Source organism: Amblyomma americanum, chromosome 5, assembly GCF_052857255.1.
Source record: "Amblyomma americanum isolate KBUSLIRL-KWMA chromosome 5, ASM5285725v1, whole genome shotgun sequence".
Lineage (NCBI taxonomy): Eukaryota > Metazoa > Arthropoda > Arachnida > Ixodida > Ixodidae > Amblyomma > Amblyomma americanum.
The window spans coordinates 15,537,616-15,555,896 of record NC_135501.1 but is presented as its reverse complement, the minus strand read 5'-3'; the positions used below and the strand labels follow the sequence as shown (position 1 = coordinate 15,555,896).

Genomic DNA, 18,281 nt, shown 5'->3' with positions numbered 1-18,281 from the left:
TTACTGACAAAAGGCGGTTGACCTCCGTCATTAGTTCCGATGTGAAATTCGAGCCCCGGTCACTCAAAACTTCCCTCGGGAACCCATAACGCGAAAACATTTCCACGAGACCCTCCGCCACTTGGATACTGTCAATAGTTCTCAGTGGAATAGCGTCAGGATAACGAGTGGCCATGTCAACCAGAGTAAGCACGTATCTATTGCCTTTGGCGGATACTGGAGAGATTGGCCCCACAATGTCAATAGCCACTCGCTGCAACGGTAGGTCGATGGCTGGCATCTTTCCCAGAGGCACGCGACCAACTCTTCGCTTCGGAACTGTGCGCTGGCACACGTCACATGAGCGAAAAAAGCGCTTAACGTCACTCTGAACACCCGCCCAAAAGAACTCCGCGGTGATCCTAGACACCGTTTTTTGAACACCCTGGTGTCCGGCCATAATGGCGTCATGTCCTAAGCGTAGCACGGTCTCTCGCATATCTCTCGGTAACACCAGCTGTTGGACCCGCCTTCCTGAACTAAATATACAATCCCTGTGCAGAAGACCATTTACCAATTGATATTCGAAGGACGTGCGACTCTTCTTTCTTTTCACTTTTTCCCCGATTCTTTCGAGGCAGTTCTTCAGGCTCTGGTCTTCTTTATGCCTAATTGCAATTTCGCCCGGTGTTACGCTCAAGCACATCGCACCAGGAGTAGAGAGCGGACGCTGCGTTGCTCGGGCTGTCGCTTGAGCTCTTGTCTCCACTGCCGACGAGCGACTGACTGCACCCGTCAGAGCTGTCGCAGGCCTTTCCTCCTTTGAATGTTCTTCAACGTCGAGCATCCTCCACTCGGGATCGGGGTCTTCGACACTTCTTGCACCCGTAATGTTTCCCAGAATGAGATCGTAGATGGGTTGGTCTACGCATTTTCCCACTACCTGCCCAGTGTAATATTGCCGCGAATATTTGCAGTGTGTTCGTTTTTCAACTCTGCCGCCACATCACTTTATCGCTTTGTTCGCTACGCAAGACGCGACTAGATTTATCTCGATTGATCGCAGCCAGGCAGAGCTGACTCTACGTTGTTCCGGAATGTTCTAGTAACTTTGCGCTCTTTATCTCGAAAGTTCGCTATCAGCTTTTAATTGAGCACGGCCGACAGCGACCGGCATTCTGTTCGACGACCGCCGAGCACGCTTGTCGCTTCGCCGCCGCCGAGTGATTCAGTCCATTTTGGGTGCAAGTCAGCCTAATAAACAGTTTTCTTTTAGAAGACCCTTTCGTCCGTCTTCATCGCTGCTTCGACTGCCGTTACCACTGCGTGACATCTGGTGGAGGTGCGGGGTAGCGACAAGCGTGCTCGGCGGTCGTCGAACAGAATGCCGTGGACACTACGATCCTAGCTTCAGGAAGGTACCTTACTGTGCTGTCTACAAGAGTGACGGCCGACGCTTCCCCTGTAAGATCCTCGTCCTTCACCGGGCTTCTACGAACCAAGACTTTGTTGGCTCCGCTGTCTCTAAGCACCAATATAGGCCGGTCCCCTATTTGCCCAACCACCACTGGCATTGCTGCTTTCGACTTGGGTGTTCCACTCACTGCCTCATTTTCCAGCGGCGTTTGCTCTCCTTTCAGCTGCGGAACTTCGCGTGGCGTGACAAGTTCTACCCTTGAGTCGACAACGCATGCAGCTCGGTCCTGAGTTCCGTATCGGCACTCATCCAGAGTATGACCCCTCCTCTTACAACCTTGAGACACAACCTGTCTTTTCTGGGCAGCGCTACTAGTCTGACAGTCAGCTGCACGGTGTTCCACCTTGCCGCACAGAAAACACCTTACTGGCGCCTTAGATGCACCGCCATATGACCTTGGTTTTGCCGCATCTGTCTCTAAGGTCTTTTGGGTTTCCTACTTTGCCTTACTCAAATTTCTTAACCCTTGAGCCTCGAGGAATTGGTCTGCAGTGTCAGCGAACTCTTCCAGCGAACACAACTTTCTTTTTTTCAGAAATAGCGCCAGCTTTGAGCTGCAACACGCTAAAAATTGCTCTGTGACCAGCTTGTCACGCACACCTTCAAAATTCTTTTCTGTGTTTGACATATCAAGCCACCTATCAAAATAGTAGGTCAGCCTGCAGGAAAACTGCTTAGCGGTTTCCGAATCCTCAGGTTTCGCGGTGCGAAATCTCTCACGAAAAACCTCCGCCGTAAGCTTGAATATTTGGAGGAGTGCCTTTTTGACTTTTTCGTAGTCCATGGAATCAGCAGCTGGCATCCTTCCAAAAACATTCAGCGCCTCTCAGATTAAACACATGCTCAATGCCGTGGCCCATTCACACTGCTCCCAGCCTTGCCCCAAGGCTATCCGCTCGAATCGTTGCAGATATGCATCAAAACATCTCTCTTGTCATCAAAAGGAGCCATCAGCTTCCTTGGGCAAACTCTGGCTGGTCTAGGAGATTCTGTACCCGCTAAGGAACGCTGATCATTGTCCGTGATCAACTCATATCCTCCCGCGACATGCGCCTGTTTCCACAAAATAAACTCCTTCTCCCGTTCTACCCATCTTTTCTCCTGTTCTTCCTCCTCGCGAGCTCTTTTCTCTTCTCGCTCTTCCTCCTCGCGAGCTTTTTTCTCTTCTCGCTCTTCCGCCTCGCGAGCTCTTCTCGCCTCGCGTTCTTCTGCTTCACGAGTGTCTAGGCGTGCTTGCGCCTTTTCCTCTCTCTGCACCTTTCCCTCATCCTCATAGAGATGCATCGCATATTCCTTGCTTAACCCTAGCTTGAGCGCCAGCTCTAACGTTCTTGCCAAATCCATCCTTTCTGCCGTCGAGAGATCGGAAAAATCCCAGACAAAGCAAAAAGAAAAAGGAAATGTATCCCGGCACAGGCTGGCCACTTTGTCACGGATCTCTCCGGAGCACACTCGGACCGAAAGAATGGACTAGGGGACAGGTGTACCCACACAAACGCACATTTAGTACACCCTACGTGGCACACACACTAGAACACAAAACTAACAAAACTAACACAAAGCACAAAGACTATAAATACACACGACCCGGGCACACTGCTACTAGCGTCTACTACTAGTGTTCTACTATTAGCGGTTGGCGTTCGTGCTCACGGTTGGTTCGGCTGGGCTACGGCGTTGTATGGATCCAGTAGGCGGCGTCGAGGCGGCGTTCGACGCGCTTGGGCTGGCGTCGCTGGCTGCGTCGTACAAGCTCCAGGTGCAAGCGCCCGTGGAGGTGATGCCGGTGTTGTTGGCGTTGGAAGAACCACCCGGATGAGTGGCAACAGCGCTGGAGACACCCCTGGCCGTAGCAGGTGGTAGCGTCCTCTGTGAACTCCCCGGAATGGACTCAGGCACGGCAGGAAGTTCACGATGCGTTGCCGTAGAACGCGAGCTCACCGGAGCAGTAGCCGGCGTCGCTCTCTTCCAGCCGATGTGTCCCTGACCCGCCGGAGCATCCGCTTCTTTGCTGTCCCCCCCCCCCCCCCGGACCTCGCTCTCACTCGCCCTTTTATAGCCTCGGTGTTAGTCCACGTAAGCCTTGTCGTCGTCTTCTTCTCTTCTCCACCAATCATCTCTCTCCACCTCACCGAATGCTTCTCCACCAATCATTTCTCTCCAGCTCAACGAATGCTTCTTCTTCCTCTTCTTTATTCTTCGGTTAATTCGCGTCGTCTTCTTCACACCTTTTTCCTTTAAAGTTTAATTTAGGCTCCTTAATATATGTGACACATTCAGAGGCCTGCATTGGGAACAGTTAGGCAATGAAGAATGCCTTATGTAATCTGCAACTCGCTGATGACAATCCCTCGTCACTAAGGAGATGAACAGCAAAGCATAATCAATCATCAGAAAGACAAATTAGAACGGTGTGTTTAAATATAATATGCAGAAAACTAACATTCAATAGTCTCAGAAGAGAACAGCAGTTTACAATTGGTACCGAGGTGCGGGAAGTGGTGAGGGAATACACCTACTTAGGACAGGTAGTTGCCGCTTATCCAGATCATGGTAGGGAAGTAACAAGATGATATAATGATAATAATGATCAGGCTGGCTTTCGTAAACGGTACTCGACAGCCTACCATATCCACACTATCGATCATGATGGTGACCTTTTAATGGCGCAAGCGCATCTGCGGCCAATGAGCGCCAAGGCGCAACGTTTTTCCTTTACTCAAGGTGGTGTCAAAGGCCCATTTCCCAAGAATTTCACCGAGAATGAGACGCTCACAAATCAAGGGAAGCTTGTACCCGTTGTATCACCGGTGGGTACCAGGCCGCACTAGCGATCGAGCCCGCACCTCCCGCATGCTTGACAGATGCTATAATCGCTAGGCCACCACTGTCGTCTTATTCACGCGATCAATCAGGTGATAGACAAATGCGCAGAATATGTATAGCCATCACTCATTACGAGGAAGCATTTCTCTGGTGAAAGCTTCAGCTGTCATCCACTTATTACGGAATCACGGAGTTGAAGAGTCTTACGTGAAAATACTGGAAGATATTTATAAACACTGCGCAGCAAAAATTGTCCTCCTTAAAGTCAGCAATAAAATCCCAATAAGGAGGGGCGTAAGGCAAAGAGACACCATCTCGCCAATCCACTCAACACCTGTTTATAGGATGTACTCCGATGTGCAGATTAGGAACAGTTGAGGATAAGAGTTAATGGAGAATAGTTAAGTAATCTGCGATACGCTGATTACATTGCCTTGCTAAGTCACCCAGGAAGTGAACTGCAAATCATGATCAGTGAGTTGCACAGGCACAGTTGAACTACGGGTCTAACATTGAAATGCTGAAAACAAAAGTAATGTTCAACACTCTCACAAGAAAACAGCAATTCACAACTACTGGAGAGAGCTGCTGGAAGTGGTAAAGGAATCCTTTGGGTAGGTAGTGACCGCTTATTCAGATCATGCGAGGGAAGTACCTAGAAGAAGAATAATGAGGTAGAGCGTATGTGGAAGGTTCCCTCAGAACCTGTAGGACAATTTATCAATATCCCTCAAGCGAAAAGTATACAACAGCTGCATCTTACCAGTACTCACCTACGGGTAGAAACATGGAGGTTAACGAAATGGGTTAAGTTCAAGTTAAGGACAACGCAGCTTCGCTATGACAAGAAAAATGATGGGCGTAACGTTGAGAGACCGAAAGTGGGCAGAGTGGGTGAGGGAACAAAAGCGTGTTAATAATATTGTGGAGGTCGCCCAAGAAGGCGACCACGGCCACATTAATTTAGGGCTGCCAGAGAGTAGATAGCTGTGTAGCGGTGGCGGCGGCAGCGTCCAGCCCTGGCGGATGTCCCAGCGTTCTCCAGCGCGTGATGGGACCACTTTCTACTTTTCGGCATCACGCGCACTGCCAGCCGCGCAGGTCGCTACAGGGCTCCCCCCCTTCCCTCCAAGACGATCAGTCAGTACATGAAGAAGCAGGTATGTGATGCACAAAGCGGTGGTAACAAAGTGCTGGTCAAGTCGTCGAAGAATCGTACAGGACGTCGGGGTCTAAAGGCGCGGCTCAGGCGGGGGCGCTGCGGCATTACTTTCGGAAGGCGTCGAGGGACGCGCAGTGGCAGCTGGGGGCCTCTAGGCGTGCTGCGGGCTGTGAGATTCTCGTAAATGCGGCCGGGCGGAGCGGCCCGGTACTCAGACAGGCGGCTACGGGAGGCGCAGCGAGATGCGAGGCAGAGGAAGGGCTGAGGTGGCTCTTTGGACTTGCGCACAGCCAGCCGTGATTGGCTTGAACGAAACATGCGGCCGCACGAGTGACGCCCTTGCCACTGGCGTCGAGCCGTTCATGGAGGAGGACGCCGGAGATATAGCGGCAATCGGAGACAGTCACGGCACCGGTGCAGCCGCCAGGGGCACGCCCGTGGGCCTGGTAAGCCGAGGCAACATGCTAGACGGCGGCTTATGAAGCTGCAGTGTGTGTAGTTGTGCTCGCGCTTCCTTCCTGCTGTGGAATTCGGCGAAGTTGGGCATGGGGAGGATTCCCTGAAGACCACCGCGAGGGTGTGTGAGCCCTCTGGGGGAGACGTGACTGCAGGACTGCCGGTGGCAACGACGACAATAGCGTCCCCACGTATTTGAAGAGGAATGCCGGAAGCAGCGACGACAATAGCGTCCCACGTGTTCAACAGGAATGCCAGCGACGACCATATGCGTATTCGTTCCGGTCCTCGCCACGACGAAGTGCGCTATCAGTGTGGTGCCCTTCCGTCAAGCTGAATTTGAACAATTGCCCGAGTGCCGCACCTTCGAAAGAGCTTCCGCGTTCCGGTCACCAGTACAAGATCTATCGACACCTTCTGGGACACAGCCTGCATTCCTGTGTCATTCAGGTGCCCTCCGGGTCAACATAGGCGCGGTCCGGACGCATGTGTGCGGCCACCTCGAGGCCGCAGGGCCGACAACGTGACCGGGTCCTGTTCCCTTTCCCTAGACCGAGCTGCGACGAAACGTCAGGACTACCTTGCCGTGGGCGGTACCATCAGTGCTATCGTGTGATTGGACATCATTCTTCGAACTGTATTCCCCAGCTAGGGATCTGGGGAATTCGAAGAGTATTTAAGGAGCTGCTGGTTTGATGCCAGGAGAGAGCCCCCTTCTTGAGAGGTATCAGAGACTCCCGACTCCTAAGAAGCTTTCTTTATAGAGAAGCACTCTCAGTTGCCCGTACTTGTACATAATGTAAATAGTCTTTGTATAAAGTTTTAAAAGTTTTCTCCCTCCGATCGCCCTCGTCTCCGGCCCAGTCACGCTGCCTGAATCCCAACAACTAGTGGCAGCGGTGGGATGTCCACGTGAAGTTACCTTGCTCCAACGAACCTCGGCAGCTACGGGACTGACAGGCGTCAGCTATACCTTGGCAGGGTGAGCGCCCAATGTTTTCCGTTCATTTCGCCGGACCGTACTAGCACAGGCAGATGCTAGGTGCGGATTCCTGTTGTCTGGGAAATTGATTTAAGGAAACTGCTTTGTCCACTTCAAGCTAGGGCTTTTGTTTTAGTGGGCTTGTTAACGCATTGTGGAACTCACGATGGAGAAGTTAAAAATGCAGGACCTGCTCGAAATTTGCCAGGAGCTGGGGATTTCGCTACGTTCTGCGAAAAAAAAAAAGAAATTCTCTAGGTTATGCGGCAGGAGAAGGTGACTACTGAGGAGGTCGACGAGGCTTTGGAAACGATTGTTTGACGCAAGAAAGAATAAGAAGAGCTTCGGTTGGCTCAAGAAAGACAGGAATTGTGCGAGCAGAAAGAAAAAGAAGAGCTTCGGTTCAGGTGAATAGCCACCCGATTCTTGGCCGATCCTCCAGTGTGGGTATGTGTCATCTTTTGATAGGCTACCAACAACAACAACAACAAGACAGACGAGAGGTCGGTGAGGCAGAGGAAAAAGCGAGAGAACATGCTCGAAAAATGAAGGAGCTCGAAATCGCGTCGAACGGAGAGAATATGGCGCGACTTAGCCCTGTAGCTTCAGTAGAGGAGCAAGGGCGGCAGAGATTGCAGGATCTCGTCTCACCATACCGCGTGGGAGGCGATATTGCACTCTTTTTGGTAAATTTCGAACGCGCATGCGGGAAGGTGCACATCAACAAGAGCGCTTGGTCTGAGAAGTTACTTCCGTGCGAGGCGGCCGAAGTGGTGGCTCGCCTCTCACGGGAAGAGTGTGATGACTGCGAGAAGGTAAGGAGCGCACTGCTTAGAAAGTACCGGCTTTCTGTTGAAGCCTTTAGGCAGCGATTCAGGTAGGCAAAGAAAGGCGGAGAGTCGCATACTGACTTCGCGTAGCTGCTTAAAGTCAACTTAAACGAGTGGCTTAAGACCGCTGAGGTGCATGGAAGTCATGACAAGGTACTGGAGTGCATCGCACTAGAGCAGTGCTATAGCGCAATTCCAGAAGATCTGAGGATATGGCTGCAAGATAGGCAACAGATATAACCTAGACAAAGCAGCACAGCTCGCAGACGAGTATTACGTTCGCCGAAACCTCAAAAACAAGGCAGGGTACGATAACAGGTTATGAAAGGGAGAAACCTATTTAAAGAGATTCCGCGACCGAAGAGTGCCACCAGCATGCCGAGATCGCCGAACAAAGGAAGCGGGATCAAAAGGAGGAGGTAGCGAAAACAAGATGGAGTCAACCAAAACTGCTGATTCGCCGAAACAGCAGGCACCTGGAGCTCGCGCGTTTGAAGCGCGAAAGCTCATTGTCTGCTATAATTGCAACAAGGAGGGTCACATCTCAGTGAACTGCAAACAGCAAAAGATGTCGTTCGCGTGCATGCGAGAGTCGGAGGAAAACCTTAAATTGCTGGAGCCATACATGCGGGACGTGGTTTTAAATGGCAAGAAATTCAGGGCACTGCGGGATTCAGCGGCTACCATGGATGTTGCTCACCCGTCCTGTGTTTCCTCCACGGACAACAACGGCGATTGCGCCTGGATTAAGCAGGTCGCCGAAGAACAGAGTGCATGTTGTACGTGAAAGAATACGTGCTCCACGTACGCGTTCTATATTTCCGGTCACAAGGAAGAAAGATAATCCGGTAAAAGTTAACCATTTTAATTGGCCGAATGGTAAAAGAAAACTTTACAGAAGAGGTTGGAAACACGGCCTTTCCGTTCAGCGTCCCGCACAACCACTGTCCCGATGCCGGGCCGAGTCCTCCCTTTCCTCCTTTCCCGCGCCGTTCCTGGAAAGCGGCGACAGGCAAACGAGCCGGCCGATGACCCCGCAGACCGCCGCCCGGTTCATCCGGGCGCCCGCCGCCTGGTCCGCCCGCGCGCGCACACACACACACACACACACACACACACACACACACACACACACACACACACACACACACACACACACACACACACACACACACACACACACACACACACACACACACACACACACACACACACACACACACACACACACACACAGCACTCCCGCCGTCCTGGGTTCGTTGGCCGATAACATCGCGCACCGCACGGCGCCGTCTCAACTCTTTTGTCTCCGACACACTCCCCCCCAAATGATGGAAGTCATTTGTTAGCCGGAGAGTTCCAAAGGGTATATAAGTTGAATCGGCGGCCGAAGTCTTGCCCCCCCCCCCCCCCCCCCTGGCATTCGGACCTCAAAAGCTCTTGCCTTGTTGTCTCTTCCAGTGAAAGCCCTTTCAATCATTCCAAGCTTCCACATTTGGTGCGGCTGCAGAGCTTCTTTTAAGAGGACCACATCGCCAATGTCAACTTGTCTTCCATGTTGAACGCCTTTGGAATGTGTCAGCTGCAACTCCTTTAAGTATTCAGAGCACCAGCGCTTCCAGAACCCCTCCAACGCTTTATCACGAGTCGAAATCATATGTCGCAGGTGGTCACAGGTCAGAGCGGCGATTTCCTTTCGTTGTAGCGCTGGTAGAGAGGTCAGTCGTTTTCCGGTAAGAAACATAGCAGGGCAAAGGGGCTCCGGTTCATTTGGCTCTGTGTAAACGTGTGTAAGTGGGCGGGAATTCAGTACAGCTTCCACATCGGTCACCGTAGTTGTCATTTCCTCAAGTGTAAGGTAGCCTCTTCCGAGAGTCTTCTTCAACGCTTGCTTCGTCAGTCCGACAAGACGCTCGTAGAAGCCACCCCACCAGGGTCCGCGTTCTACAATGAATTTCCACTGAACCCGAGCGCTTACAATGTACTCTTGCACCTGGCCACTTCGCATCGCATCCCAGAGACGTCCCAAATCCTTGTTCACTTTCTTGAATGTGAGAGCGTTATCACTGTAGATAGTGCTCGGAAGTCCTCGTCTGGCGGTGAATCTTCGAAATGCGAGAAGGAATGAGCTCGCTGACATATCGCTGACCAGTTCCAGATGGATAACTCGAGTGACTGCGCGGGTGAACAGCGCTATATAGCACTTGGTTGGAGAGGTCCCCTTGACAACGAGTGGCACGGCAAAATCAACACCGGTCACCTGAAAGGGTTGGGCCTCGGTTATGCGGTCTTTAGGTAGCGGAGCAGTTACTTGATTTGCTGGTTGAGCGTTGAACCGTTGGCATGTTACACATTCTTTTAGAGTCCTCTTCACCAGCTGCCTCGCTCCGATCACCCAATACCTTTCCCTGAGCTGCGTTAAGGTGCAACGTATCCCTCCGTGCAGCACTTTGCGGTGACAGTAAAGAGCAAGCAGCTTCGATAGGTGGCTCTGCTTAGGTATCACGACGGGATGCTTAGCGTCATAGTCCAGGTGACTACGTTGTAGCCGTCCATCAATTCTCAGGATTCCCTTGTCGTCCACCATAAGAGAAGCATTTCTGAGTGGAGAGTCGACGGGGAAAGCTTGCTGGTTATGAACGCTTTTTAGCTCTCTGTGAATGCCTTCCCTCTGCTCGTTGCAGATCCAAAATATTTCAGCCTGATCGAGTTCTTCGGCGGTAAGAGCTCCGACTTCATCGTTGCGTCGTCTCATCCTTGAGACGAATCGAAGCACCCAAGCTGTGACTCTGATCAGTCTGATGAAGGAGCTGTAGCGCTGAATGTCCATTAATGAAGGGGATTGCACTTGGGATGACATGGCCGGCAGCGCCTTCGTTGGCTGTTTTAGCTCCAGTTCCGCATCAGAGAACGCGTTCTGCACTAGTCCCTGTGGCCACTCGCCATCAGGTTTGCGGAGCCACTGGGGCCCTGTCCACCACACGTCGCTGGCCGCAAGGCGAGAAACGGAAACGCCGCGCGTCAGGAGGTCCGCAGGATTCTCTTTTCCTGGGCAGTGCCTCCATTCATAGCCGCCGGTGACGCGCTGAATCTCGCATACACGATTTCGCACAAACTGCTGCCAGCGTCCCGCATCTCCTCGTATCCAGCGGAGCGCTATCGCAGAGTCGGTCCACAAAATTACTCGACCAGGGTGCAGTTCGATCGTGCTTAGGATGTAGCTGCATAGTCGAGCAGCGAGCAAACATGCCATGAGTTCCAGCCTCGCTAGAGTGAGTTCTTTCAGGGGGGCCACTCTCGATTTGCTCATCACGACCGTTGAATTCAGGCCGCCCTCCGAGGCGATGGTAAGGTATGCGACCGCCCCATAAGCCACGGGACTGGCGTCTGCAAAGATGTGTAGATCCGTCTTTGCTGACTGCCCGTTTACGTCCGCCCCATAGTACCGCGGCACCTGTACTTCAGAGAGGTCTTTTAATTCACCGTGCCATGTAAGCCACCTTTCGGCTACATCACTTGGTAGGGGATCATCCCACTCCACGTTTCGTCGCCACAGATTCTGAAACAAGGTCTTGGCCCGCACGATAAAGAGTGACAGCCATCCCAACGGGTCGTAAATTCGTGCCGTAGTTTGTAGCATGGATCGTTTGGTGTCTGGTTTACCAGTGTCGTCTGTGACGCAAGACGCAAAGGTCAGGCGATCTGTTATGGGGTCCCATGCCAGTCCTTATACCTTGAGTACACCGGACACAAATCCCAGAGGCTTTGTTTCGTTACAGTCTTGCCCAAATAGCTGGCGCAGCCTCTCGTTGTTCGACGACCACTTGTGCAGCTTCATCGAGGCGGCGTGGAAGATTGCATTGGCCTCGGTGTATAGCTTCACTGCCTCCTCTTCGTCATCTGCACCAGTTAGTAGGTCATCTACATAAAGGCCTTGCTGCAGCTGGCTCGCGGTGTGGGGAAAACCTTCCTCGCACGATTTCAGGTGATGCTGAAGAGTAGCGGAGAGTAAGAATGGGCTCGCGGTGGTTCCAAACGGAACTCGCTTCATGCGCCACGTTTCAATGGGAGGCAACGGAGAACCGGGCTGAGGGGTCTCTCGGAACCAAAAAAATCGAAGGGCGTCTCTGTCTTGTTCTCGGATTCCAATTTGCAGAAAGGCCTGTTGGATGTCAGCGACAAGTGCAACTCGGTACTTGCGGAAATTAAGAAGGAGCCCCACGAGGTCCGCAGTTAGATTGGGTCCAGTCTCGAAGTTATCATTGAGACTCTTGGAATTCTTTCCGCGGGAGGAAGCATCAAATACGACCCTCAGTTTTCGGGAATCGCGAATGACCGCTTGATGAGGCATGTGATAAACGCAGTGGTTGCGGATGGTCTCGTCTTCTACCCGTTCTGCAATGTCGGAGACGCCATACTGCCTAATGGTCGTGTCATACTCTTGGAGCAGGTCAGGAGCCCTCCTGAGCCGGTTGGCCAGCTGACTGAGTCGCTTCAGCACAATTTCCTTGTTTTCCTCGAGTGAAATCTCGGATTTCCAGGGCAACGAAACTTCATAACGATTACCGTCTCGCTTGATGTTGTCCTCAAAAAACTCCAAGGCCTCACATGGTTTTTCGTTGTCTTCGCTCTCATTCACCCCAATTGATTCTAAGGTCCAAATTTTGGTCAGAATATCAGTTGTTTCTTTTTCAATCACTGAAGTTCGCAGTGTCACGGTGTGGAGGCAGTTTGTCTGCTCGATATCGCTCTCAATAGGCCCTTGAACAGTCCACCCAATTGATGCTTCTACTGCCCTCAGTCGTTTTCCTAATTTGACACATCTGCCCGTCGTGAAGTCCCATAAATGATCAGACCCGATGAGCAGCTCAACCTTTTCTGCACCGCTGTCTGTTGAGAAGTCAGCTGCTTCGTACCCGAGGGATATCAACTTTTGCAGTACATTTCCCGGTGACGAGGGTATCGGCTGGTCACAAATTACATCTGTTTCCAGCACTTCGAGCTCGCGCTCACATCCGCGCCTCGTCTTTAGCGTAACTCTGACTCTTCGGAACTCGCGTTCCTCTTGGTGGCCTCCAAACACACCGACAGTCAGCCTTTCATGCCCGAGAAGCGTGCATCCCATTTTCCGTGAGGTGTCAGAGGTGATGTAGGAGCGCTGACTTCCTCCGTCGAACAGGACTCGCACCTGCGCGTTGGAAGTTTCTCCACTACATAACGCAGTCGCGGTCTGTAACAAAACTGTTCTTTTGAGAGCGGAGCTGTCTCCCGTGGTCGTAGCTTCGAGGCTTATCTGTGCATTAGTCACTGTTCGGTTCGCTTCGGGTGGCCTGTTACTTGAGTACGTCGGGTCGCACATCGTGCTGGCATGCTTCTTGCGGCATTTGTTGCACTGCAGGTTTGCGCGGCATGCTCGTGACCGATGTCCAGTTCTCGTGCACCTAAAGCAACGGCCGGACGACTGCAAAAGTCGTTTCTTCTCCTCTAGACCTTTTGAGGCGTCGCAGTTGTGCGTTTGGTGATCGTTAGAGTCACAGAAGAAGCAGGTCAGCGGGCTCGAGCTCTGATGCAACATCGCTGCGGATCGGACATGCTTGTCATGCGTTTTACGAAGCTGCTTGTGACTCTCTTTAGTGCCTTCTTTAGGTTGTCGACAGAGGTCCATGCCTTGCAGTGCAGCCAAGTTCTCTCTGCTTTCGACATCTACTCTCAAAAAGGAGAGTAACTTAGAAAATGAAGAGACGGTACCTTTTCCAGTCTCGTCCGTAGTGTGCGATGAGGCATCGGAGACGGAGCCTTGTTGCTCGCTGGCGAGACGGTCGGTGTCGGCAACGCACCTTCGGCTGAAGTCTAGCAGAATGTCCCGTGGCATTGCTCGTTGTGCAATCGGAAGTAGCATTGAACTGAAGGTGTCCAACTTCCGTCCGAGCGCTTCCAGTCCTCTGATGTGCGCCGCCAAGGTGTCGTAGAGAAGGCGAAGACCACGGACATCATCTGAAGAACGCACCGGCTTCAAATCAATTAGACTCTTGAGGTGTTCTTGCGAAAGAAGTTCTTCGTTTCCAAACCGCTTCCTCAAGAGTTGAATAGCGTCGTTGTAACATCGTGACGTCGATGGAAGGCCCGCCAGCGCAGCAGCCGCATCGCCTGTCACCGATGCTCGCAGGTAGTGAAACCTGTCTGTGTCAGTCAATCAAGTCTTCGTTTTTATCCACTACCTGCTCAAACACTTCCCAAAAGGCTTGCCAGTCCGAGCGCCGCCCGGCGAAATTGATCAGTTCAATTTTCGGCAGCTTTATTCTCGTCTTCACCGACGTGGTCGTTATGGGGGCTGGCGTGGTCGTTTGGATGGCAGTGTCACTGCCCGCCGAATTCACTTCAGCCTGCGTTGTTGACGAACCACTGTCGACTCGAAGCTGCAGTCCAGCAAGGCACGCTGTAATACGGTCTTGATAATCGTACACTTGCTGATATTCGTTTTCAGCATCTTGTTCCGGTACCAATGGTTCAATTTCGTCGTTGACGTGCTCTAGCTGTTGCTGCAGCTTAATGAGTCGAGCGTGAAACGATACAGCTTCTGTAATTGTGAGGGACGCTTGTCGCTCCTCAGTTTCGTTGGTAAGCTTCGTAATTTGCGAGCGTAGTACTCTTCGTTTCTTTAAAAGGCGCTCCATTCTCTTCTACAGTTCGTTTAGCCAATTAGTTTACCGGATTGATGACATCGATATTCGTCGTTGCCGAGACGTACGTGAAGTGGATGCGTTGATCGTGAGCGTTGGAGCGATGTAGCGATGATCTCACAAATCCACAGCAGAAGTCCCGGGTTTCGGCACCAAACTTGTACGTGAAAGAATACGTGCTCCACGTACGCGTTCTATATTTCCGGTCACAAGGAAGAAAGATAATCCGGTAAAACTTAACTTGTTTAATTGGCCGAATGGTAAAAGAAAACTTTACAGAAGAGGTTGGAAACACGGCCTTTCCGTTCAGCGTCCCGCACAACCACTGTCCCGATGCCGGGCCGAGTCCGCCCTTTCCTCCTTTCCCGCGCCGTTCCTGGAAAGCGGCGACAGGCAAACGAGCCGGCCGATGACCCCGCAGACCGCCGCCCGGTTCATCCGGGCGCCCGCCATCCGGGCGCCCGCCGCCTGGTCCGCCCGCGCGCACACACATACACGTGCACACACACACACACACACACACACACAGCACTCCCGCCGTCCTGGGTTCGTTGGCCGATAACATCGCGCACCGCACGGCGCCGTCTCAACTCTTTTGTCTCCGACAGTGCATGCTTGCCTATAGCGAAGGTGACCCTAGAGGGGACTTTTGGCAGGCTAGACACAGAAGCGGCGGTTAGCGCAAACTTGCCGACACAATTGCCCTACCTGTTTTCGAACAAATCCGAGCAGCTGCTGAAAGAGAAAGGTCTCTCACCTCGAGCTTGGCTTGCATGACGCTAACACGTTCTCGAGAGCGAAAGCTCGCGAAGAAACTCGACTGCGCTCCGATAAATGAGCAGGCACCGAACCACTCTCCCGACCAGACGGGAGATCCTTGCAGAAACACTGATCCGTCTAAACCGCATGAGCATGACCATGAAGGTGCTCCCGAGCAAGCGGTAGCTCATGAAATCAAAGGAACTGCCGATTCCGTACAGAATGGGGCAACAGGAACCAACGCGAAGGGTTCGACATTAACACCTGCTTCGACTTGTTGGGAGGAGTTGACTAAGGTTGAAAGGAAAGCACTTATTGCAGAGCAGAAAAACGACCCATCGTTAAGAGCTCTAAGCAATAAGGTGAGCGAGGGAGTCGCCAGAAAGAACATCAGCTTTCATGAGAAGTCAGGCCTTCAGTACCGGAAATACTGCGACTCAAAGGGACGCGCATATGAGCAACTCCTAGTGCCTGTGAAGTACCGGCGGCAGCTTCTAGAGCTCGCACACGGAAATGCATGGGCGGGCCACATGGGCATAAAGAAAACAAAAGCTAGATTACCTCTCGAATATTAATGGCCTCGCTGCTGGAAAGATGTGAAACAGCTTGTTAGATCTTGCGACACCTGCCAGCGGGTCGGCAAGTCGACGGATAAATGGAAAGCACCCATGACACTAGTTCCCATAATTACAGAGCCCTTTCGGCGTCTTGTAATAGATACTTTTCTCCCACTGCCAGCGTCCAACTCTGGCTGTCGCTACATTCTGACCTCACTGTGAGTGGCAACCAAATTTCCCGAGGCCATTCCCTTGAAGCAGCTAAGTTCCGCATGTGTTGTATACGCCCTTTTGTCAATTTTCTCTCTCGTGGGGTTCCCTGCAGAGATACAAAGCGATAACGGGAGCGTGTCCACAAGCTGCTTGACAACAACGTTCTTTGAACGGTGTGAGATTAAAATAATCCGCAGTTCCATTTACCACCCTCAGTCAAATCCAGTCGAGCGTATGCACTCAGTGCTAAAGCGGATACTTAGCTCTCTGTGTTTTGAGCATAAGGGAGATTGGGAAGGCTGCATTCCAGCAGCACTCTTTGCAATGAGATCCGTCCCTCACGAAAGCACATGATTTAGCCCCGCTGAACTAGTCTACGCATTGCGCATGCTAGGGGAGTCATGGGAGCGTTACGGAGAGGATCCCTGTGTAGTAGAATACGTCCTGAAACTACTGGAAAGACTTGCGAAAACCAGAGACCTCGTGGAAGCAAATGTCAGAGCAGCGCAGTCACTGTCTAAAGTGTACTACGACAAATCGGCACGCAAGCGCACCTTTCAACCTGGTGACAAGGTGATGTTGCTGCGTCTGTCAAAAAGGAACAAGCTTGAGGTGCAATGGGAAGGGCCAGCTAAGGTGGTGTCCAAGCTTTCGGACACGAACTATGAGGTCAAATTTAAGAACAAACACAATCGGATAATTCACAGTAATTTTATGAAGCCTTATGTGCAGCGTCAGGCCATGGTTAACATGGCGCTGAACATGCCGGAGGAAGAGATCTCAGACATACCTTATGTCATACATGAGGACGAGCAGGCAGCCAATTAGCTGCTAAATTCATTCGACAGAGAGCCACGTTTGTCGGAAAATAAACGACATGAAAAACGTCGTCCGCGACCTTGAGGCGGTGTTTTCAAACAAGCCAGGAAAAACAACCCTCGTCGAACACAACATTCAGCTGTCCAGCGAACAGCCAATCAGGAGCAAACCGTACCATGTCTCTCCAGGACAAAAAGAAATCATTGAGACGGAGATTCACCGTATGTGCGAACTTGGCGTCATAGTGCCCTGTGAAAGTGACTATACGTCACCAATCATTAGTGTAGAGGTTCCAGGCAAGGATCCGAGACCTTGCGTGGACAACCGGAGACTGAATTCGATCATATTGGACCAGACCTACCCCATTCCGAACATCGAGGAGAGGTTTGAAACAGTCGCTAAATCAGAATATATATCTGCACTGGATTTAGTTCGTGGTTACTGGCAGGTACCACTCACTGAGTGCGCCAGCAGCTGCGCAGCATTCTTGCCCCCCCGCGGGCACGTTTCGCCCTGTAGTGTTGAGCTTTGGCTTGAAAAATGCTCCGTACTGTTTTTCAAAGTTAATGGACCAAGTGCTGCGGGGACTTGCAGATTTCGCTCTCCCCTACGTTGACGACGTGGCTGTTTTCTCACAAAACTCAGAGGAGCACACTGAACACCTGCGTATTGTGTTGAGCCGACTGCTTGAGGCTGGTTTAACGGTAAGGGGGGGAAAATGCCACCTGGTGTGCGCCGAAGTAAACTACCTTGGGCACGTGGCTGGACGAGGCCAACGGAGACCTGCAGAACTTACAGTAGCTGCCGTGGTGGAGCACCGTCGCCCAACCACAAAATCGGAACTCAGGGCTTTTCTTGGCCTAGCAGGCTATTATCAGCATTACGTAAAGGGCTACTCTGATTTAGCCAGCCCCCTGACCGACGCGCTGAGAAAAAGTGAGCCTGCCAATCATTCTTGGGACCAAAAGAAAGAGAAGGCTTTTCAGAGTCTGAAAACGGCCCTAAGCGAGCGCCCAATACTGGCTGCGCCAGATTTCTCGAAACCCTTTATCATACAATGTGATGCCAGCGACCGCAGGTTAGGCGCTATTCTTTGCCAGGAAAGCGATGGCAGGCACACACGGCCTGTCCTTTACTTGAGCCGCAAGCTCAGCACGCGGGAAGTGGCGTATAGCACGTCTGAAAAAGAATGCGCATGCCTCGTTTGGGCGATAGACAAACTGGCATGCTACGTCTCCGGGTCCCGTTTCACAGTAGAAACGAACCATTGCCCTTTGACTTGGCTGCACAATATGTCGCCCAAAAATGGCCGTCTACTGAGGTGGAGCCTGGCACTCCAGCAGCACAGCTTCGAGGTTCGCTACAAGAAAGGCAAGCTCCACACAAATGCCGACGGGCTAAGCCGGGCCTTTTAGCTAGTAAAGATTTTACAAAAGGGGATATCCCCCAAATTTGTAGTTTTGGAGGTTTATTTCATATTCTCTTCCTAATGGAGAGCGCATATCTCCCACTTTCTTCGCAGAAATGTTGTTCAAAATCAG

At 51.8% G+C, this 18,281-nt stretch overlaps 1 protein-coding gene across 1 annotated transcript; it reads right to left on the bottom strand.

The window, feature by feature from the left end:
* Nucleotides 1-11,439: 11,439 nt before the first annotated feature.
* Nucleotides 11,440-12,837, bottom strand: LOC144133717 (uncharacterized). Its single transcript, XM_077666853.1, has one exon. The coding sequence runs from the start codon at nucleotides 12,835-12,837 to the stop codon at nucleotides 11,440-11,442; it is 1,398 nt and encodes a 465-aa protein (XP_077522979.1).
* Nucleotides 12,838-18,281: the final 5,444 nt, after the last annotated feature.

Excerpts from the sequence above, each read along its gene's own strand:
- LOC144133717 (XM_077666853.1), bottom strand. The coding sequence starts at position 12,837 with ATGGGATGCACGCTTCTCGGGCATGAAAGGCTGACTGTCGGTGTGTTT.